Genomic DNA, 21,726 nt, shown 5'->3' with positions numbered 1-21,726 from the left:
TCTTAAAGTACCTTATCCACTTATCCACAATAACACACACACACTCCATGGCAATGGCGATAACTACCGCCATACTATACAACGTGACAACTCAATTCCGACCATTTTGACGCCCTGAATCCAATCCAATCCAATCCAATCCAATCCATCATGCCCATTCGCCGGCCTGACTTTCGAAATCTCAATCTTACAACCCTGTGCACCCATAATGTTTGACTGTCTTCTCAATCCGCGTAGCTTCTGAAACACTCTCTACCGCCGAACCCTTTCACACCATAACCCACAAATCCTTGACTCTTGAGAGCTTCCTCCAAGCACTGCACAAGGCACGGCTCCTGCCGCTTCCTTGTCCTCTTCCACATCTGCTTTCTATACTTTGACCGCTGGCAAACTGACTCGGAATACCACGTAAAGCTCCCAATTTCCATTGCCATTTCCATTTCCATTCCTTACTCCTCAGCTCTCACACCACTCTCAGGCTGGTATAACCTGGCGTCTCTCACGCCGCTCCGTATGTGTCTTTAAAACCACTGCCCATCACGGCTTCATGATTTGACGACTTGACGACAACGAATCTCCTTTCTCCAATACAATTAGACATCTGCCTCTCACTGGTACGTTATACTGGTAAGGACAGCAGAATCCGGCCGGAGGATTGAACTCCTCAGAAGTCAACACAGAGGCCCAGAAGTGGTGCTGACGTCCTTCCCGCGACAATCATTTCAAAGAGCTTGGGCCAACACAGATAGAGTACACGGTCTCGCAAATAGGCCCAGCAGGATCGACAGAAGCTGTGCAGCCATGGCGGCTGCGGAGATCCGTACTGGAGGTGGGAGCGTGGACCCGGAAACGCTGTACTCGAGACAGAACTGCATCGGTCTGTTCGAACGCTCCGTACCAGCTGCGACGTCTCTGACATGGCTTAGGTGGTGGCAGCTTTGGAAAGGTGTATAAAGGGTAGGCTTCGCTTCCACCAATGCTGGTGACCCATGCTCATGGTCTTCTCTAGAGTCGATCGACGGACTGGCCAAGCGGTGGCCATTAAAATTATCGACGTCGAAAACGCCGAGGACGAAGTCGAAGACATTATTCAGGAGATCTCTATCCTATCAGAGCTCCACTCGCCCTATGTCACGAAATATCACGGGTCATTCCTGAAGGGGTCGGATCTCTGGATCATAATGGAGTTCTGCTCGGGTGGGAGTTGCGCGGACCTCTTAAAGCCAGGCCTGATTGCTGAAGAGTATATCACTATAATCATAAGAGAGCTTTTGATGGGGCTGGACTACTTGCACTCGGACAAAAAGCTACACCGAGACATCAAAGGTAGGATGTCGCGCATGTCCCCGTTCTCCATATCGAGCAGTACCTGATGCTATCTTTCTTCTAGCTGCCAATGTACTCCTCGGAGCCAACGGCCAGGTTAAATTGGCAGATTTTGGTGTGTCTGGGCAGCTGTCTGCCACCATGACCAAGAAGAACACCTTCGTAGGCACACCGTTCTGGATGGCCCCTGAAGTCATCAAGCAGTCAGGCTATGATCACAAGGCAGACATCTGGTCTCTCGGTATTACCGCTCTCGAACTGGCCAAAGGGGAGCCGCCTTACTCTGACATTCACCCAATGAAAGTTCTGTTTTTGATACCCAAGAATCCGCCTCCAACCTTGCAAGGAGATTTTAGCAAAGCTTTCAAAGACTTTGTCGATCTTTGCTTGAAACGTTCTCCCCAGGAGAGGCCGACAGCCAAAGAGTTGCTGAAGCATCCGTTTGTTCGTCGAGCAAAAAAAACCACGTATCTTACAGAGCTCATTGAACGACACGAGCGATGGCAAGCTGTGCATGGAGATCAAGATTCAGATGATGAAAGCGATGATTCAAGTCAAGAGAGTCAACATCCCAGAGCCGACGATGAAGACCTATGGGATTTTGGCACTGTGAGACCCGCAGGTGGTAGAGGTGCTGGTCTAAAACCTATGAATGATTCTGCAGCGAATACAAGGGCATATAACGGGTCAGCGTCCGGCCCATTCCATAGAAGTCCGGAGCGGAAGTCTCGCGACGATGACTGGGATAATCCGTCTCAGACCCTCGAGGATACTGTTAAAATTACATCCCCATCCGGTCAGCCGCGTGGCTGGTCACCGCAGAGGAAACCCTTAGTGACTACCGGGCCAGTGTCACCTGGCGTTGCAGCCAAAGTACCGCTCCCATCATCACCAGCAAAACCTCTACCAAACAAACCATCTCTTGTGCAGACACCATTACGTCCTGCACCTGCATCACGCACACCCCAAGACAAACATTCACAGACATCCGAGAATGATAGAGAAGTGCGACCATCACTAGCTAAAGATATGGAAATCCTCAATTTGGGTCCTGCCCTCAATGCTGCGCTCAGATCACCTCCATTCAAGCGTGACCAGGACCGTTCACCAACGGCGAAAAATGCGCCTACGCATTACGATTCAAAGTACAGCCTTCCAGAAATTCCACCCTATCACTCGACTCCTGAAACCGATGTCCAGTCTCTCCAAACCCTCCCAGCTCTAGCGTACAATCCCAATCAGAAGCGTGGTGAACAGCATTACTCACCCTCCATCCAGCAGCAGCCTCTGCCCACCAGTTCGTTTGAGGACTTTCTAGCTTCCAAGCATTCGTCGCCATCGCAATCCAAGTACCATGATCGCGACGCAGGGGACCCTCGCAAATCCGGTGACTCGACCAGCTTTCCAGCTCAAGATCCGAACCGAGAACCTACAGCCTCATCAGCAGTGCTCATCCCCGCCCTCAGCGCAGCCCTCGAGCGTCGCACCCACATTCTCAACGAGTCCTTGCAAGAGAACGCGGACAAGGCTCGCACTGCGACGAACGCAGAGCTCGATGCCATGGATCAGAAGGACCAAAAGCGCAAGAGAGCGCATGAGAAGCTAAGGAAGTACGTGATGAAGGCGGCGGGAGTCTTTGCCGAGATCGAGAAGTGGGACAGGGAGGAGCAGGTGGGAATGGGAGGCGAGGTGCAAGAGTTCATGGAGGGGTTCCTGGAGGAGATTCTGTTCAGGGTGGATGATTCGCCTATCCCCGAGGGGAAGGGGCCATAGGGGGGGGAGAAGGGAGTCCTTTCGTCATTGATGTAATGCATTGCGGCATGTGTCTGTAAAGCGGGAACGTCAAAGTGGAGCGAAATGCATAGTTGAGCAGGTCGAGAGCAGGGACGGTTTCCCCATGCGCATGTACATCGGGCGTGCGAGGGCAGGGATACCATAGCAATCAAAGGACCCTTCGACCGGTATCAAGAATGGTCGAATGCAAAGCGAGTACGGTCCGCCTACCATATCTCACAAGCGGTTCTTGAATGCTTTCACCCAGGAGAAGCTCTCGATCATTTCCCTCAATGTGAACATGTCCCTCCACTCGTACTAGTAGCGACGCCTAAACTCAACGCGCGCAGCTGCCAGGGAAAGATAAAACGCTCGAGGTCCCATCCGAAGGCGAACGTTCCCTCGTCGTAACTCTGGAACCCCGAGTCACCCACCTGTATTCTGCGAGCGATAATCGGGGCGTGAATCCCTACGCTGGTGACGTCGGAGTCCTGGCCGAGCGAGCCGGGCAGGCCAGGTCTGGGACGGGTGTGAAAGGCGATCGGTTTACGGGCCTACGGATACGTGAATCGATTGCGACCAGCGAGAAGACGAGGAGAAGGCCCGAAAAGCGGAAGGAGGCCCATTTGCAGAAATCAGTAGAATCTATCGAAAATCATTCGTCGCAATGCGGCAGTAGGCATGGGGAAACAACGATGATAATTTTTTTTGTTGGTCCTCCTACGTATTATACTTCACCTCATACTCTCAACCTCAGCCAGCAATACCCATCATGTATATATCCGGATCGATCCTCTATGTGTGTACATGCCCGCGATATCCTTACCCTTACCATACACAACGTCTCCCCACGCTCTTATCACGCATATATGCCTGCAAATGCGCCCCCCCCCGCCCGCCCGGTTCATTACAAGTATGTCGGCTTGTCCACAGTCGCGCCCAGCTAGATCTACATCGCGCTCCCATGATCATGCCGATGCAAGTGCCCGACATTGGAATGGCAAGGCGGGGGAAGGGAGCGAGGTCATCTGTAAGTCGCATTGAAACATTCCAATCGTTGCTTTAAGTCCCATAAGTCCCATATGTCGTAATCGTACACATCTTGACTCGATGACTTCGTGAGCAGAATGATAAAAATGGTTTAGATTTGCTGGCCAGCAGCAGCATCGAGAGAGGATAAGTGCCTCCATCTGGGGTTAGTAGGGTCTCCCGGGCGACCAAGCCAGTGCTGGCTGCGGTCCTTCCAATGAGGGCGATTTATGGAACATCTGGACCAGCCTTCTGCCAACACTCGTCTCAAGTTCTGTACCGTCTCTTGCGATCTTGACTTCCCTGTTGGCATTCCAGGGGTTCCTAAGCCCTCGGGTGCGATAAAAGGGCAGTCGGTTGGTGGCAAGCCATTCAATCTTGAATGGCTTGCCAAAAGCCTGCGCGTCACTCGAAAGGGCGGCATCATCGGCGTCTTCCGCCTTCTCCGCAGCTTGTATCATTTCATCGGGGTCGTCAATTTCATGATCGATGATTGGCGCGATTTCATCGTCCTCCGGGTCAGCTTCCCAGAATATGGTGCCTCGGGCAGAGTCATCAATGATACGGCCCTTGGGCGCAAATTCCGTGGCCGCCGTCGGTATCGATCGAGGAACGTCGGGATCATCAGCCACCTTTTCGCCTCTAGGAGCCCACTCAAGCCCTGCAGCCGCTTCATCGGTGATGGGAGAAGCCATGCGCGCCACTCCGAAATACTCTCCAGACTTGTTTGCCGAAAAGATGAGATATACATTTTCTGATGTCTACTCCGGGTATAAGCTTGAGCACAACGGTAACGTGGTCTATTGCTCACCTCATAAGCCTTGTTTAACGCATCTTCATTGTGGGATTGAGTCGCCCAGATGCTGTTTCGCACACTCAATTCCATGTCTTCTACTGTCAGACTCTTTAAGACAAAGTATTTATCCATGACCTTAACGGTCGGCTCGCCTGTGCGCGTAGACTCAGCAGCAGCCTCCTCCAAAGCTCGGAAAGATACCTCACGGTTCTGCTTAATGGCTTCAAAGGCCGTCTGCATATAGGTCACAGAGGGCATGAGGGCTGCAGGTCCTGTAGGAACCCCTGGAGCGGAGGTGTTGGAGTTTCTTCGTAAACGGCAAACCAACCGGACGCCTTGAAATCTTGAGTCGTGGAATCTGCTCATCGCAGCCGCACAAGCCCCCTCGCTTCTGTAATTGACAAATGCGCAATTGCTTTTCGAAATGAGGAATACGCTCTCAATATCTTTGGTAGCATCTTTTGAGAAATGGTCTTTGAGGTCACTGATCACGGTTCCTGACGGAAGGTTTCCCACCCAAAGTGCATGGCCAGACTGCTTCGGTTTGCGAGGCGGTCCCCTTGGCGATGACGGAACACTTCCCGAGCTCGAACCTGAATTGCCTCTGCTAACCGCTATAGCAGTCGTTAGCCATGACTTTGAGGCGTAGAAAGATCGCTTGCCTGTCAGACTGCCAGGTCTCAGATATGCCCCAGGAGATCCGTACGAGGAATACGGCATTACAGTACCCGGCGGATAGCCACTGTGCATCGTTCTACCAGCCATTGCGGACACGTCTCCCCCTTGCTGCCCATACGCATGAGTTGACCCAGGACCATAGGATGTGGGATAAGACCCATGTTGCGGCTGGGGAGATTGTCCGTACTGCCCTGGGTAGTATATGTACTGCTGTTGCGATGTCGGAAAATAGGCACCGCCCGGGTAAGAAGAGTGAACAGGGTTGGGTCCACTTGGATGAGAGGACTGTGGGCTGGCCTGCAGTTGACCATAAGCTTGCTGGTAAGGGTACTGCGGGGGGTGCACGGGATAATTTCCAGTGCTCAACGGCGCTTGGCCTGGAAACTGCTGAGCCTGGTAGCTTGACGAAGTACTTGAAGTGCCCGCTAAGAACCGCTGTGAGTCTTGATGCGACATCTGAGAGGAAGTGGTGTTTTGGTATTCTGGCAGCGCTCCGGCCATTGCGGACATACCAAACGCGCCTGGAGATTGCCCTCGACCCATTTGATAGCCTGTGGTCTGTTGTCCCGGTAAATTGAAGATTTGGCCACCCGGAATTTGGTGCTGAGGAGTCGCCATCTGCACCTGGAACTGGTAGGGAACATTGCCGGAGGAAGCATTTTCTGCTATTTGGTCAGCACTCGAGGGGAAAAGAAAGGATAGAGACGACAGCAAAATGATGGGAAGAAGAAAAGAAAAGAAAAGAAAAAGGGAAGGGAAAAGCCTACGGGCTTGAGTGGGTCTTTCCCTCTCGCCTAGTCTGGTTTGCGCCGAAGGTTCCACTGTTTGGGACCCTGGTGGCAACCCTGCCCCGTGCACATTTCCTTCCACCATATTTCTATCTTCGACAATTACCGGCAGGACCGCCCACTGCTGAACCCACAGTAAAGGCATGTCAGTATTCATGTCCGAACTTGAAAGTAAAGGAATACATCGAGGGCCCCGCGGGGAAGGGGCAGTTGAAGCTATACCTTTCGCTGCTACCTCCTATATGTAGCTTGATAGCCTCAAGCAATCGAGAGTCAACCCGTGGCGAGGATCGGAGAAGTTGAGGTCCGACTAGATGTATTTTCAAGGCTGCCAGAAGATGCTGATTCGAAGAAAGAAGGAACGGGTTTCCTGAATAGGGAGTGAGATGTTCATTGACCTGTCCTGTTGCAGCAGAATCTAGTGGCAAGCAAGTGAATAAGTGATGGGTCTTCCTCAACGGGCGTGCCAAGTAGATTTGCGAAGCAAGGTGAAACACGATTGGATTGTACGCAGGAAAGAAAGTGACAGGCGGGCTGAAATTAGCAGGCGAATGGGAGAAAGGGCAGCAGCGAAGGGTTGAATAGAGGCCATTCGGCGGGGATGAATGGATAGTGACAGGAATAGATCAACTTGACAGCAGGCCCGGTGGAGGAAACTATCCGGCATTACTGGGAGGGGTGAAGATGGCTAAAGACCCAAAGCATTGTAGGTTGCACATACCCTTCGCTTCAAGTGATGGTGGCGAATATGCGATGCTGACTATCGATTGGTTGTTTGCCTCATGACCCCGGTTGGTTGATTCCCAGTTTTGAGAGGTCGGACTAGATGTTGGTGCATGAAGCTATGAGAGCTGAAAGATTTGCAGTGGATCTTGGTGGCAAGCAGCAAGCCGCAGGGAAGAAGTTGAGAAATTCGGAGAGGCAGAAGTCGAGGAGAGGCTGATGAGGGACGGAGAAGAACGAAATTGATTTTGTTGATTTTGGGATATAGGATTTATTAATTAATGAGTTTTGAGCGAGTGTGGATGAGCATGAGTGGTTCGAGGAAGATATAGGATCCGGGGGGGGGTTAAATGATTATACTTACAACTTAGCATTTTATCTCATCAATCAAGACTAATAATAAGAAAGGGAGGAGGAAGATGTTTACTGCGTCACCAGTGTGACTGTCTTCAAGTGGCAATTAGCAAGGGTGAATTGATAATCGGTAGGCAATAGGCCCAGCCACAGCAGTTTGCCCATCCTTTTTCGCTCTAGATCTCCAACGCAGTCCAGACTTTTCTTCATAGACCCTGAGACCCTTGTTTTTTGGAACATAGGGCAGGGATGGCGCCTGAGGCTCAGCATCTCTTCTACTTTACTTTTCACACTCCCAATCCCCTCCCCCCCCCCCCAAAGAGAGCCAGACATGCCTGTCACTCATGCTTCAGCTCCTCGCTGCTTCCGTCGTCGTGTCATTCATTCATTGCTTGCCATCATCCCTAGCTATCACCTCACCACCATTCTTGCCACTCACAGACTCAGAGTGCCCGGCTTACCTAGTCACGAAAATTGGCAATGACTTTGACCTAGCAGGCTTCTGTCTCCCTAAAGTACGGAGGTTGCTCCGATGTAATGTACTAAATCCAGTAGCGTACCTTGCCAATCTCCTTATTAGTCCCGCACAGGCGTCTTCCCTGGAATCCTTCTTGCGCTTTTCTGCTGATCAAACGCTTCCGGAAATGCTTGTCCACCATTGCCTTCCTTGCAATTGGTGCATTCCTGCGACAAATCCAACATGCCGAATATCAACCTGTCCGACGTGCCGTACTTGGCGCGCCTCGAAGCTGAAGTGTCAGACGTGTGGAGTGAGCTTTGGTGGTCAGGCTTCTCCGTGCCTTTTCCGGCTGCCTCATGAACCGTATTCGCCAGAGCAACCAAGTGCACGACGTCTTCCGTCCATGTAAAGTATTATTGAGGAAAGACTGGCAAAGAGGGATGGATCTTCGGTCTGCGCGGGCTGCGGGTCAAATCATCATTTGGCTTTACACAAATGTAGCAGCGGTTGCTTGCTACTTTAAGAAACCGTTGATGACAGGATCAGCGACGGGGTGGACGAAATCGGCAGTAGTAGGAGGAAAAAGGAACTTTAATGAAGACGTGTCTGGAATCTGGATACTTTGGTTCTGTGGAAGTCGCGGAGAAACGGGATCGGCGAGACATCAAGCCTCCAAGCGCCACAAGGATGCGGTACAGTACAGGGATGCAGGATCATTATATCACGTACTCTGTAGGGGATTAACGACGATAATCAATGACATACTAGGGGGGCGGTCACGGAGACTCTTTGCTTTTGCTCTGATAGCCACTTGGGCTTTGGAGAGAGAGAGTTCAACGCCACGCCGATGACATCAGGTCGCATATGTACTCTCACAATCCGCTTTGACGGTTTGACCATTTCCATGGGTTTTTGTTATCGGCGGGCTCGGTGAGCACCGCCTCTACGAATACGGTAACATTCAGGGGGGGGTTTTTTGGTTTCCCTTTTTCTCCCGAATGGCTTGAAGATGGAGGTAATGACACTTTCTCAGTGGGTCCCTCGGGTATATGAGCCACTGAGCCACAGGTCCTTTTGGCAGCAAGGGCCCTTGGCAACCTCGGCTCGGTAGCCGAGCGAGCGCTGGGGACAAGCACTGCCACGAATGCCACGATCACGATTCAAAGTAAGATGCCGATCTTACATTCTCGAATGTCTCGAAAGTCCAAGGCCACGAGGCTTCAGGGGTAGATTCTAAATGGGGTAACAAACTGCTCGGTGGCTGCACCAGTCTCGAGTGTGGCACTGGCACTGGCACGGGCATGAGATTGGCAGATGGCACCAGAGTGGCGTAAGTACAAGTACCTTACTTTGTGCACGGAGCAGCAACATGCGCTCTTTTGGGAATCGTGATTTGGTCAGGCGGCAACCATGCCTTTTGAAGGCCACGGTCGCGCCCCAGGTATCGAATGTCGTTTCATTAATTTTAATGATTGTAGGCTTTGCGACGGAACGATTCACTATTATCATTGTAGGAAGTAGCCCCCGCTGCAACACTCACGTAGGAAAAGGAAAGGCAAGGAAAGGAAATGCCGTACCTTTTTTGTGGCTGATGAATTTCTACTTCACATACTCTCTAGTCCCTACCCTCACCACCATGTACCCTGCCTGCCTACCCGCTGTGCATCGGCACCACCGGGAAAGGGGAAATGTGGGAGAGACCATCTCCGTGATGCTGTAAATAGCACCCCCTCAAATCAATCCAAGGCATGCCCAATTGAACAAGGTACATGTACTTCAAGGTTCCTCGGTTGCCTCGATTAAGGTACGCAATGATACATGTACTTCAGCTTCCAGTACCGGGCCCGGAATGCCTAGACCCAACACACCTAACAGACCCAACATGTCTTGCCTCCTCTTCCTGCCTGCCTGCCTGCCTGCCTCACTTGACCAGCGAACCCAACGGCAGCTGCGACTGTAATTCCTTCAGCAATTCTTACATTTTTGGTGTAAGCTTATAATAAAACGACGCTTTGCTAATATGATACACATTCACTTCTTGGACCACGCCATCTCGCATGCTATCGGAAAATGACTTCTCATCCTCAGATTGCAACTGATCATGGACGAAACTAGCCGCCTTTCCACCTACATCCCGTGCTATGCCAGCAAGTCTCTATCATACTGATTAGCCGCTCCCACACTGGTACGGCTCCAGATGACTGCTCGGCACACATTTACTACCGGCACCTTCCTCTTTTTCTCTCTGTGGCTGACCGACAAAGGCTAGTTCTTCGGACGCTCGACAGCCAGCTGTGATCACGCTCACGGTGATTGGGCCTCACCGAGCCATTCCGACATGGACGTTCTATGGCATCTCCCCGTCCCCCACTGAGGACGTTTCGACCGTCTCCATGGACGTCATAGCAAGTGATTATGGACCCGCCAAATAGAACTCTCGATATTTTGTTGCAAAGAAGCATTGAAGGTATAAGGGAAGGGGAAACCTCGGCATCTCTTTTACAATGTCCATAGCCTTGTCTGAGAGGCTGCCCAGTGCTCTGGTCGTGCAGGACATCTTGAATCCAGCCCAGGTTTGGCTAATCCGGTCTGGGTCTTCGTGACGACCCCAATTACCAGAAGGCCGCAGGGCAGGCCCAAAGCATCCAGCTGAAAAGAGGACTAGTCCCGAATGATTTGGAAGATAACTGGAACTCAAGGAATACGGACAGCTTGACCAACGCTTCCAGTCTCGAAAACTTCCACCAGGCCTGCGCCAAGGCACTCTGCCAACGTCCAATCAAAGGAAAGCCCATAAAACTGCTTCCATCTTCGAGTCCGGCTTGGCAGAATTCCTGTAAATTCGCCCCTGTATTTCTTTGCTTTGGCAGCAGGGTCATCAGCAGATATCCCCCCATCCCATTTCTCACGAAGGAGGTAAATTGGGATTTCCCGAAATTTCGACTTGATGGCAAGAGAGACAAGATGGGAACGAGCAGCACTCAAGAGCTATAGGACATTTTGGTGTCAGCATTTCTCCATCAGAATACAAATTGAATTACAAGACAGGTATTGAAGTGGTAACGAAGGCGAAACAAAAGAAGTACTCCCGGAAAACGTCTTGCGACTAAGAAAGGATTGTAGATTAGGACAAAAAAGCGCCGTACCTTCAAAAGAGCGCCGGTGCCTGGCAGAGACAATCTCAGTTCTACTCCCTCGCCAAACGGCTCCGACGATTGCTGCTCAGAAGACCTCTCCAATTGGGAACTGCTACGCCGGATGCCACCTCTTCCCCCAGCACCATATATGGCGCCTTCTCCCCCAATAGCAGCCATGGAGCCAGACGCTGCTTTTGCAATAGTTGAGATTGAGGTTAAATTTCCAGGAGGCCCAGAATCGGGGCCAGCAAAAACGTTCGTGGAATTCAAACCCTGAACAGAAGATGTCAGGAAGCCGGCACGCATAAGTGCTGTAATCTCTGCTGACGAGAAAGTACTAGGTGGGATCTTTAGAGCCATTGGCTTTGTCCGGAGACAGACTGAGAATTTATCTAGCATTGAGGGTCACTGTCTGCGGGTCGAATTTACAAAATAGTATAAACGTACCCGCCAATTCTTGACTGAGCTCCTCAGCTTGCCTTAGTAGACTTTCGACATCTTTCGAGAGTATCAGGCTCTCGCCTATACTCGACCCACCGGTGCCTCGTCCAGGAGTGACCAATCTCCTGACAATGCCAGCTCTTGTCAACTCTGCAATCTCTCGCTCCGTCTTGGTGGGCGATTGGGTCAGAGCATGAAGATGGGGTAAAGTGACAGTTGGAGGTAGAGATTTTCTGAAATTAAGGATCTCTGCAATCCTCGTACTGTTGAAACCCCCATCGTCTGGAATGGCAGTAAACATATGGGAGTGCACGTATTGTATTGATTGAGCCACATCTCGTAAGGAGAGGTCAGATGCTAATGACTTTACAATGCCAATATCGTCAAGACGGTCTCCAAAAAAACCATCATCGTTATCAGCGACGTCCACTTTGGACTTGGAGCGCTGGATTGGTTTCCTTTGAGTGAAGTCGGTAAAAGGCGACGATGCAGAGCGTCTTAATAGCTGCTGAGGTCTTTTCGATATGCGGGAAGAACGTGCGGCTGGATGGCCAAGAGGCATGATAGAACATCAATGTTTGATGAAATATCGATAGCGGATAGCGTAGAAAACAGAGAGTAGGAGGTAGAAAGTCGAAAGTCGAAAGTAGAGAGCCTGGAGATGTGCAAACCATCAATACCACTCTTCAACTACCATATTCGCGGCGTATTCACGGCGTATTGACAATGCCTGTAGGGTACTACTAGTAGCTGTCTGCCAAGCATGCCATGGTTAGCCTTTTTACCCGACGCCGTTTATGCAGGTTAGCCAAAGCATCAGGTCAGCTTCGACCTCATCGCTCATCTGCTTCTAGCACAGCTGGAAAAATTTATAGAGAAAATGGCCTTTCGTATAATTCTTGACACCTGACATCTTCCGACTTACGACACCGTCCAATATCCTCTGGCCGCAATGGCAACAGCTGCAACACTAAACCAGGAGCCTTTTTTGCCCGCAGAACCGAAGCAGCAACATCTGTCGCCCAATTCATATGTCGATGCAGCTGGGGGAAATGTTGACACTTTCTCTCAGAATGGGAGACCTCCTCCCGAACTCTACTCTGGACAAGGCGAGGATGCGACTCCACGAAGTCCTAGGCGAACTTCTCACAAGAAGTCTACATCATTGAAGACGAACGGCATCTCAAAGGAGAAGAAAGATGGTCAAGTAGTAGTGGAGAGGTACGAAGATAAGGACGGCGAACATCTAGTCAGCATCAGGCAGGCATGGGACAGAGGAAAGGGCAAGCCAATGGCAGCAAGGCGCAACAGCGAGCTTGTTAGTGGACGAAAAGCCGGAGCAGGCTGGGAGCAGAGCCAGTATGGCGACCTCCATTCCGCCATCATGCCTGTCAACTGATCATTTGTGCAGTATCCACTTCGCTCCCCTCTCGGTTCCTCTGAAAAGACGCCTGCAAACTCTCGTTGTCCTTGGGCACACTCTCAGCATTGCCTTGCTTCTCGGCACCTTCTTCCTCCTCTGCGCCATCCCACTATTCTGGCCTATCCTCGTTCCCTACCTCATATATGTCCTATTCTCCAACGCTGGACACTCTGGCACTCTATCCCACCGCTCCAATTTCCTTCGATCTCTTCCAATCTGGTCGCTTTTCGCTTCATATTTCCCCGCCCGCCTCCATCGCTCCGCCCTTCTCGCCCCAACACGCAAATACATCTTTGGCTATCACCCGCACGGCATTATCTCGCATGGGGCCTTTGCGGCATTTGCGACCGAAGCCCTCGGATTCTCCCAGCTTTTCCCGGGGATTACAAATACTCTCCTCACCCTCGACTCTAATTTTCGGGTTCCTCTGTACGTATTTTCGGAGTTCATGTTCTTCTCTTTTGAACCAGATATTGAGTCTTGAGACATGTCTTGGGAGTCTTCAATTTCTCGACGTGTTCCAAGGCTCACTATGCCCCCTCAAACAAGCAAGACTGACCCTGAGATCATAATGCAGATACCGTGAATACACATTATCGATGGGACTGGCCTCTGTATCCCGAGAATCTTGCGAGAATCTACTTTCGCGTGGTGGTGCAAATGGAGAGGGAATGGGGAGGGGCATCACGATAGTCGTGGGTGGTGCTCGGGAATCTTTGGACGCACAACCGCACTCTCTTCGTCTTGTGCTCAAGCGCCGTAAAGGTTTTGTCAAGCTTGCCATTCGTACAGGCGCAGACTTGGTGCCCGTCCTCGCTTTCGGCGGTACGCATCTCCCGAGTCCAGATCTCCTTTCTTGAACCAGATTTTTAGTTTCGAGATATCCCTCATTGTTCCAGATCCCATCAAGCTTCGTTAGGCAATGCTGACTTTGAGAATCTACTTAGAAAACGAGTTGTATGATCAGGTGCAGCCCGAGCAGCACCCACTTATTCACAAAATCCAACTTGTGATTAAGAAAGTCTTGGGCTTTACTGTTCCCCTCTTCCATGCGCGAGGTGTATTCAATTACGACGTAGGCATGATGCCCTACCGACGGCCGCTCAATGTCGTGGTGGGCAGGCCAATCAAGGTGCAGCAGGCAAGCAAGCCAGAGGAGACATATGTAGACGAGCTGCATGACGTATATGTTAAGGAGTTGGAGAGGATATGGGAGGAGTGGAAAGATGAATTTGCCAGGGAGAGAACCGGAGAGCTGCAAATCGTCGAGTGATTGAGTTTGTACAACATAGCAAAAGAGGTATTCAAGGGCTTCCTCATCTCCATATTGCCATCTTCGTGGCCTAAACCTCCAACAAGCGCTGCCTTCCTTCGTAATGTCGTTCGATATGGTACAAGCCGATGTGGCTCTAGGCCGAGTGAACGCCTCACCAGTAACACATCAAGAAATACAACGTCAACAAGCTATGGGTCCCCTAGTCTCCGTTCACACCCGTACTAGTACCATCCTCCCGCCTTACGATAAATGGGGGATCTTTGCGAAAAAGGGGCCTACGCGTCTTGACCCAGCCAATGAATAGCCCGACATCCTTGACAACAGCGGAAGGAACCCCCATCTTTTGGGCCCACATTGGTAGCCAGCCTTTTGCGTCACTAGCTGTAGCCATGACCCATTCAACATTCTGGTCCGGGAGCATCTGGCAACGCTCAATGCTCGTATAGACACTGAAGGAATGTCAGCAATTGGACTATTCATAGGGATGTTGGATTAGCAATCATACCCAAGAACCGGCTTCTTCCGCTTCACTGCGCTGTCACCTTTACGCAAATTCCTTCCATTGCTGTACATCGCCACTGTTAGACCCGAGATGTCCACTGGGATCTGTACAACAACAAAAGAGTGCTTTCCCCTTTTCGCAGTGACGACAAGGACTGGAAAGACGCGGTTGGAAAGCATAGCCGGTAGTTCATGGCACATTTCGTGGACTGCAGACAAGATAGTCAGCCAAATTTCTTCGGAGTTGCCACTTCAACTGAAACGAGAAACGCTGTGATTCTCGAGATGGCCGATGTGAAGGAAAAAGGTCGGTAGAAATAACACGCTTACTGCTCATGCTTAGGTCCCTATAATTATCAATAGCTGACCCATTCGCAATGGCTGACCCTATTTGCTCGGACCAATCAAGCACTTTATACGAATCGAAGACATCTGGCGTATACTCTCTAGTGTGGTTGTCCAGTCAGCAGTTAATCTCTCCATACGGGAAGTGGAGTCACAAAATAGGCGTCTCGAGTATGAGATGAGATTACCGATATCGTCCGAAGAAGAGGAATTTGGGGCTGGGGAAGTCCTACTGCTCATGCTTCGAATGGTCATGCCGTAAGCCGAAGTCGAACTCGTCGAGGTCTGCAGTTCCTTCGTCGCTGTGATTGGCATGGCGACTCCTCCTGGCAAACCAAGCTTCGGCAGGTTTCCTCCCATTGGACCAATTTCGCGGAATACCTACGTAGAGTCCGGAGTCAATATAGCTCCTTCGAGGGAAAGCGAGGGAAGAGATAGGTCTTGGTAGACAAAGAGAGGTTCGCTCTTGATGCACTGTGTCGTGATTCGAAATAGGCCAGAAGTTCCTTCGGGATGTACCTACTGGAATTAATCCAGGGAATAGCCTGAATCTCTGCCTCCGAAATATTTCGACTCAACAGTCTAACCTTGGCTGTGGCTGGAGCAGACTTTTTCAAATTGCCTTCTTTGAACGTGGCCGGAAGAGTATCATCCACGAATATTGTAGCCTGGTCGAGGACTTCCTCCATGAATGATATGAGATTGGGGCGTTCGCTTGAGTCGACTTTGCCAGCTTGTGATGGACTGCTCTCGGCAGACCTGGTGTGTTCTGAATGAGGGATGACCAGAGATTCGAGTGCAGGGTGGGCCGGTAATTCGTTGATGTGCAGTGGAAGTAGACGCACAAGATTGCCTAATGGCGCCATTGTTGGATTCAGGAGCGCTGTTGCTTCTAGATAGTGAACAAGGCAGAGTCAAAGCAACGTATAGAATGAACTGATATTCAGCAGTAATAATGACAAGCAAAGAGGAATGTTGATACACCGTTACGACATATAATTAATGATTGAACTTTGAGCGAGTGTAGTGATAAAGTACTTTAACTTGCGATGAATGTTCAAACAGTCGCGGAAGTCGATGAGCAAATGATTGCATTTTCTATCCTCGGGAAGCGGCGGCCCGAACCCGTTACCAAAATAAATCACTCGCTCACTCGTAAGTCGTAAGTCGTAAGTCGTAAGCTGGGGGGAAGTTGCCCTCGAGTGGTACTTTACTCCTACTCCTACTCGACAGACGTTGACCATCTTCAGCCAGACGCGCAAATTTGTACGTATTGGAGACTCGTTGAAGGAATTTGAGTCCTATCGTGTCGGTTGGGGGTACAAAGTAGCGGTACCTTGTTTATTAATCGATAGACGGCTCTGGCAAACAAATACTTGCTTAGTTTTCGTATTGAGGCCCGTGGGGGCAGCGACTACACATCGCAAGCCAGTTTTTCAGTCTGGCTCCGCCGTGAAACAATAAAAGAAAGGAAAAGGAAAGGAAAAGTACAGCACCAAGATTCGCAAGTACCTAATTTCGTTGGTCTACAAGCCTGGGCGCTTAGATTCGTCGGCTTAGACCAGCCCCCCTCTGATTAGGTAGCGTGGCGGCTACAGCACGAGATCCTTGTTCTTTGCAGAACACTACCTCCGTACTCGGTACATAAGTAAGTATTACGACCGGGACGACCGTGACGACCGTGACGAATGAAGGCATGATATCAACAGTCCCTGCCGCTTCACCTAATTTCCACATATCACTCGTGCGCAGCAATCACCCAGACTGGCCTGCTTGACATCAATTCTTCGACAAGGCTATTTATACCCTCATTTCCTTAGGCCGACCGATTGTGCGAGCTCACTCAAGCACTAAAGCATGAGCTCCAGCGGCGTACGTCATGGCAAGCCCGGCGATGAAATGTTTCTTCAGAGACCTTTGGCCGAAGATTCGCCAACTATCGAACCATTAAGGATATACAAACGCGACTCATGCTCCCCAGAATCCGACAATCAACATCCACCTCACATACACTCCGCTGCCTTTGCTCTTCCTCCCGGCGCATCGAGCTCACCGGCTCCACTGCCCTACCCAGATGATCGTCAACGCTTCCAACCACGGCCTGCCAACGGTCGGACGACAACAAGCGAACAGGGCAGAGTCTCGCCAGCATACCCTGCTTCGCCTCCTCGCGTGGGTTTTGCAGAACCTGCAAGACCGGGTGTGCCTGAATACCCGTCTGCGCTACGCCCTCGAGGAGATGCCCAGTCAAGCTCCAGGTTGGCAGAACGAAGGGCAAACATACCGAAGCCATTGCCGGACTCACCGGGACCAGAAGCCCCAGACAAAGAAGGGCTTTTCCAGAGGCTGCCGCAGAGAGACAGAGAATCGTCAATAGCGGACGCCCGAAAACCGTCTCAGGCTGAAGTCAATCCGTACCCCGATTACTATCAGCAGTACTGGCCACCTCCAGGAGGGTCTACTTCTGGTGACTCAGCCCCATCTGGAGGCTTGAATGTTCCGAACCCTGCCGGTGTGAATAGACTGAGTTCGACTGCCTCTACGTCGACTACAAAAGCTCAGCGTGGCTCTCCACCTCCCCCCGAAACCCCGATACTACCACCAGGGGACCCGCTGGGAGGGGGTATAGAAGCGCGCTACGCTGCGGCAGGCATCGCAGGTACATCCACATTGACAAGCCTGCAAGCTCAGAATGCAGCTGCCGCACACAGAGCAGCCCAGTACCCCCAGCCTGCGAGAGCGCAAGAGTCGGCAGCGCTGCAGCAGCCAGACCAGACGAGAAGGCCTTGGACACCTACAGAGCAGCCTGGAAGTCAGCCTCATGGGCCTCCGACGGTATACCAAGGCCCCGGCCAGGCCTCTGGCTCACCTCCCGTACAATCGCCGATCCCTCAAGGGCAAGTTACTTCTCCATCCTCACAAGTGGGAAGGACTACCGCCTCAGCAGCTCTGGAACAAGATTTTCAACGAATGCATGTCACATCGTCTCCTCCACCCGCTTACTCGCCAGCTGGATCCTCCGCCACTGGGACACAAGGTTATCCCAACGAGAAACATTCTCAAGCAGTTGGAGGTGACGCCGCGGGAGCGACTGTTGGAGGTGCAGCAGGAGCGGCTGCGGCGGTGAACTCTCGAGCAGAGTCCGGCAATCAAGGCCACCCAGCATTCGCCCATGACTCTCCTAGACCTCAAGTGACAACGGCGCTACAGCCACTACAAGCAAGCACTCAAGCCTCTATACAAGTGCCGGCCAAATCATCTCCTGGGCCTGCTGGTCCTGGGCCTGCTTCACCTCCACCTCTTCCAGAGGGCTGGATCCATCACCTCGATCCCAACTCAGGCCAGTATTACTACATTCATCTACCTACCCAATCTACACAGTGGGAGTTTCCCAAGGGGCCAACACCTCTCAATCTCAATGAGCCCCTGTCACCAACCGGTAGTGTCAACTTTGGAAATGCGCTTGCATCTCCAGGCCTTAGTGCGTTCAGTGGTAAGCCATTGGCATCTCCAGGATTTCAGCCATCCACACCAGGTTATCAAGATAGTATCATGAGCATGCAGTCCTCAACTCCTACCGTAGCAGGCTTTTCCGGACCTCCACCAAGTGCAGGCGTGGATATGTACAGGATTGCGCCTACTAATGGAGTTTACTTCGGGCCTTACCTAAGGTATACCAATATGGATCTACAGAGGGGCATTTGGCTGGGGTCAATATTGCTCATCACCGACGCTCCTCAACCTCCCACTATACATATCCACCAAAGCGTAGATCTCTCTCCAAACCCCCGCCAACTGAAAGCCAGCCAAATCTCCGTTCATCAGCGCTGGACTTTCTATCGGTATGATGTAGATCTACAGATGGAGGAGCATACTAGTGCAAAATGGACCTATGCCATAACTTCTCATCTTGGCTGCACAAGATATGAATTCTTAGTTGCGGGCCGTAATGAGACGAACTGGCGATTCATTGCGACTTCTGGCAACGACTTCTCGCTCAATGTCAATACCAATGAGCGAGCTCGTGTGGGTGGCATCGGTCATATGTGGAAGGACATAATGCAAAAACACGTCGAGTGCGGTGGTTTCCATACGCAGCTTGGCTTGGGCGATCAGATATATGCCGATAGAATATGGAAGGAGATTCCTTTACTGAAGCAATGGCTAGCAATGAGTGGCAAAGAGAATAGAAAGAACGCTCAGTGGACGGCCAAGCACGAAGAAGATGTCTCACATGCGTATTTCCATTATTATACCAGTCATTTCGACCAGCCATACTTGCGAGAAGCTTTTGCGCAAATACCGCACGTTTTGCAGATTGATGATCATGACATGTAGGTTCTCAAACTCGCCGTGAGCGAAAATCGGCATGAAGACTAAAAGCTTGCAGTTTCGACGGTTTCGGATCATACCCTGAATACATGCAATTTTCTAACATGTTTAAGAATATTGGCCGAGTCGGCATAGAAATGTACTTGCTTTTCCAGCACCACACGACTCTGGAGATTCTCCGCAACGTGAGTACGGACACCGATATCTTCACCATTACTGGCACTGGTTGGCATTTCGTGAAGTACCTTGGGCCTGCAGTCGTCGTCGTGGGTCCGGACTGCCGATCTGAGAGGAATCCCCATCAGGTAATGGCTGGTCCAACGTACCAGGGCCTCTTCCCGAAAGTCGCAATGCTACCGCCTAGTGTGCAACATTGCATCTGGATGATTTCGGTACCAATCGTGTATCCAAGACTGGAAGCGGCTGAGCAGATTGCTCACACCGTTGCAACCGGTAAGAAAGCCGTGACCGGTGCCTACAACCTCTTGGGTAAAGTGACCAGCTCGGCAGCTGGAGTTGTGGGTGCTAAAGGCGTTGTCGGCTCTGGCTTTGACTCTGTGAAGAAGGCTGTCGGCAAGTCTGGTCTCATGGGCGGGATATTGAGTCCATTCGGCGACATTGACATGCTCGATGAACTGCGCGATCAATGGACGCACGAATCCAAGGTAAGCCCTTATTACTCGCCAGTCGTCGAAAGTGTCTCATGCTAACTCCCATCAGGATCTTGAACGCACTTACCTCATTCGTACCCTTCAGAGTATATCCCACCAAAAGTCAATTCGTATGACTTTTCTATCAGGTGCCGTCGATTGCTGCGGTGCTGGTATTGTGCACGATCCGGCAAAACCATCTGATCACAAGACCATGTACCAACTCATATCTGCCTCTGTCGTCAACACCCCCCCTCCATCTTACGTCCTCAAGCTTCTCCACGCCTCCCAGAAACCGCTATACATCCCACAGAACGGACACCGCTCGAATAATGCGCCGAGCGATACAAAGGAGGACATGATGGAAATATTCGCTGCAGAGCCAGATGGAAGACAGCGAGATATGAGGAAGCTAATGGGCAGGAGGAATTATGTGGCAATTGTGGCTTACGATCCGGAAGTTGTGACGGGGACCTTCGGACAAACGAACATGCATGGCACAGCGACTGGGAAGTTGAGCTTGGCCGTAGATTTCATGGTGCAGACCGATGCAGCGGGGATGGGGGCGGTGGGGGTGAGTAAATATGGGCCTGTCATTGTGCCTAGTTTGGAATATGGCAGATGAGGGAGAATGTCCGGTATGGCAAGCGGGTTCATTTGGATTTAGCATGCCATGATTGTTCTTTGTACGGCTTAGGTGCACGAGTACTAGTGTTGTGCAGTCACATCATGGAGCTCACAATTTGTTTACCACGTCAAGTAAAAATGGGTATAGATAGCACAAGCCATCGATAACCGGAGAGCATTTCCTTCTTCGTGAAGTATAATCACGCACCTTCTCCTATGGGAAGTTTCCAGACAAGCAGAAAAATCACAGCTTGTGTTTCCTATACCCACTACTTCCTAGTTGTTCTCCTCTCCTCCAATAATCTCTTCCGCCTGACCTGTAATTTTCTCCTCTCTCCACCATCAACCTTCACCCCTCTCCTGACCTCCCACATTCCTTCCTGAACCTTGATGGTGGCCACGCTCCCACTCGTTCCCTTCACGGGCTGCACATATGGTCCCACTATCGTCCGCAAGCCAACCACTTTCATGCCATCCACTGGTTTCAGCTGCTGTAGCGATAGGCTCTTCTCTATGACCTCTGGTGGCTCGTTGACGATCATCCTCTTCGTTCGTTGGAGGCCAATTGCTATGCTCGTGCTTCTGGATTTTGGAATCGCCGCTTTGGCAACGGGGAGTTCCACTACACGGAGTTCTGCCCCCCCATCCTTGACGTTCCTGAGATCTCCACCCACGCCGAAGATGCCTTTTCTGAATCTATCCCTCCACCAGAGCAGGTACCGTCGCGTTCGAGCTGGCTCAACGCCTAATTCACGAAGTTGGGTTGACGTGAGGGAAAAGAGGGATTGCCAAGTGGGTATTTTTCCGGCATGTTGTGAGAGGTTACGGCCAATGAGTTTGAGAAAGGTGGAGGCGTCTGGAACAAATGGCGTGGGTTGAGGAGTTGGGGGTTGAAAAGCAGAGGCTCGAGCGTGGAGATGGCGGAGACCGTGCGAAGGTTGGGATCTTATGAGAAAGGATTGAAGGGTTGATGGTATTAAGGGGGATGGCAGGCTTCTGACGATCATGATGGAAAGAGGCGCATTTGTATCTATATGTTGTGATTACTCGAGCTTTGAGGTTGCCAG

General features: G+C 51.1%; 7 protein-coding genes across 7 annotated transcripts; 3 read left to right on the top strand and 4 right to left on the bottom strand.

Moving 5' to 3' along the window:
• Window positions 1-801: 801 nt before the first annotated feature.
• On the top strand, window positions 802-3,099 carry HO133_008796 (uncharacterized protein; the record flags this gene model as incomplete). Its single annotated transcript, XM_037299659.1, has 3 exons — window positions 802-926; window positions 1,010-1,326; window positions 1,391-3,099. The coding sequence occupies 3 exons, from the start codon at window positions 802-804 to the stop codon at window positions 3,097-3,099; spliced, it is 2,151 nt and encodes a 716-aa protein (XP_037155660.1).
• Window positions 3,100-4,295: 1,196 nt separating this feature from the next.
• Window positions 4,296-6,535, bottom strand: HO133_008795 (uncharacterized protein; the record flags this gene model as incomplete). Its single annotated transcript, XM_037299658.1, has 3 exons — window positions 4,296-4,889; window positions 4,940-6,264; window positions 6,370-6,535. 3 exons carry the CDS (start codon window positions 6,533-6,535, stop codon window positions 4,296-4,298), a joined length of 2,085 nt encoding a protein of 694 aa, XP_037155659.1.
• A 4,086-nt stretch (window positions 6,536-10,621) lies between these two features.
• Window positions 10,622-12,067, bottom strand: HO133_008794 (uncharacterized protein; the record flags this gene model as incomplete). The annotated part of the gene is made up of 3 exons (XM_037299657.1): window positions 10,622-10,915; window positions 11,074-11,456; window positions 11,512-12,067. 3 exons carry the CDS (start codon window positions 12,065-12,067, stop codon window positions 10,622-10,624), a joined length of 1,233 nt encoding a protein of 410 aa, XP_037155658.1.
• Window positions 12,068-12,457: 390 nt separating this feature from the next.
• HO133_008793 (uncharacterized protein) lies at window positions 12,458-14,201 on the top strand (the record flags this gene model as incomplete). The annotated part of the gene is made up of 4 exons (XM_037299656.1): window positions 12,458-12,864; window positions 12,917-13,357; window positions 13,506-13,753; window positions 13,876-14,201. The coding sequence occupies 4 exons, from the start codon at window positions 12,458-12,460 to the stop codon at window positions 14,199-14,201; spliced, it is 1,422 nt and encodes a 473-aa protein (XP_037155657.1).
• A 202-nt stretch (window positions 14,202-14,403) lies between these two features.
• Window positions 14,404-15,916, bottom strand: HO133_008792 (uncharacterized protein; the record flags this gene model as incomplete). The annotated part of the gene is made up of 6 exons (XM_037299655.1): window positions 14,404-14,653; window positions 14,710-14,914; window positions 15,036-15,052; window positions 15,107-15,151; window positions 15,284-15,431; window positions 15,574-15,916. The coding sequence occupies 6 exons, from the start codon at window positions 15,914-15,916 to the stop codon at window positions 14,404-14,406; spliced, it is 1,008 nt and encodes a 335-aa protein (XP_037155656.1).
• A 991-nt stretch (window positions 15,917-16,907) lies between these two features.
• Window positions 16,908-20,657, top strand: HO133_008791 (uncharacterized protein; the record flags this gene model as incomplete). Its single annotated transcript, XM_037299654.1, has 3 exons — window positions 16,908-19,384; window positions 19,441-20,047; window positions 20,103-20,657. 3 exons carry the CDS (start codon window positions 16,908-16,910, stop codon window positions 20,655-20,657), a joined length of 3,639 nt encoding a protein of 1,212 aa, XP_037155655.1.
• Window positions 20,658-20,928: 271 nt separating this feature from the next.
• Window positions 20,929-21,666, bottom strand: HO133_008790 (uncharacterized protein; the record flags this gene model as incomplete). The annotated part of the gene is made up of 1 exon (XM_037299653.1): window positions 20,929-21,666. One exon carries the CDS (start codon window positions 21,664-21,666, stop codon window positions 20,929-20,931), a length of 738 nt encoding a protein of 245 aa, XP_037155654.1.
• Window positions 21,667-21,726: the final 60 nt, after the last annotated feature.

This window comes from Letharia lupina, assembly GCF_014066315.1.
Source record: "Letharia lupina isolate WasteWater1 chromosome Unknown contig_5, whole genome shotgun sequence".
Taxonomy (NCBI): Eukaryota; Fungi; Ascomycota; class Lecanoromycetes; order Lecanorales; family Parmeliaceae; genus Letharia; species Letharia lupina.
The sequence above is the reverse complement of the archived record's forward strand: the minus strand, read 5'-3'. Positions and strand labels throughout refer to the sequence as shown.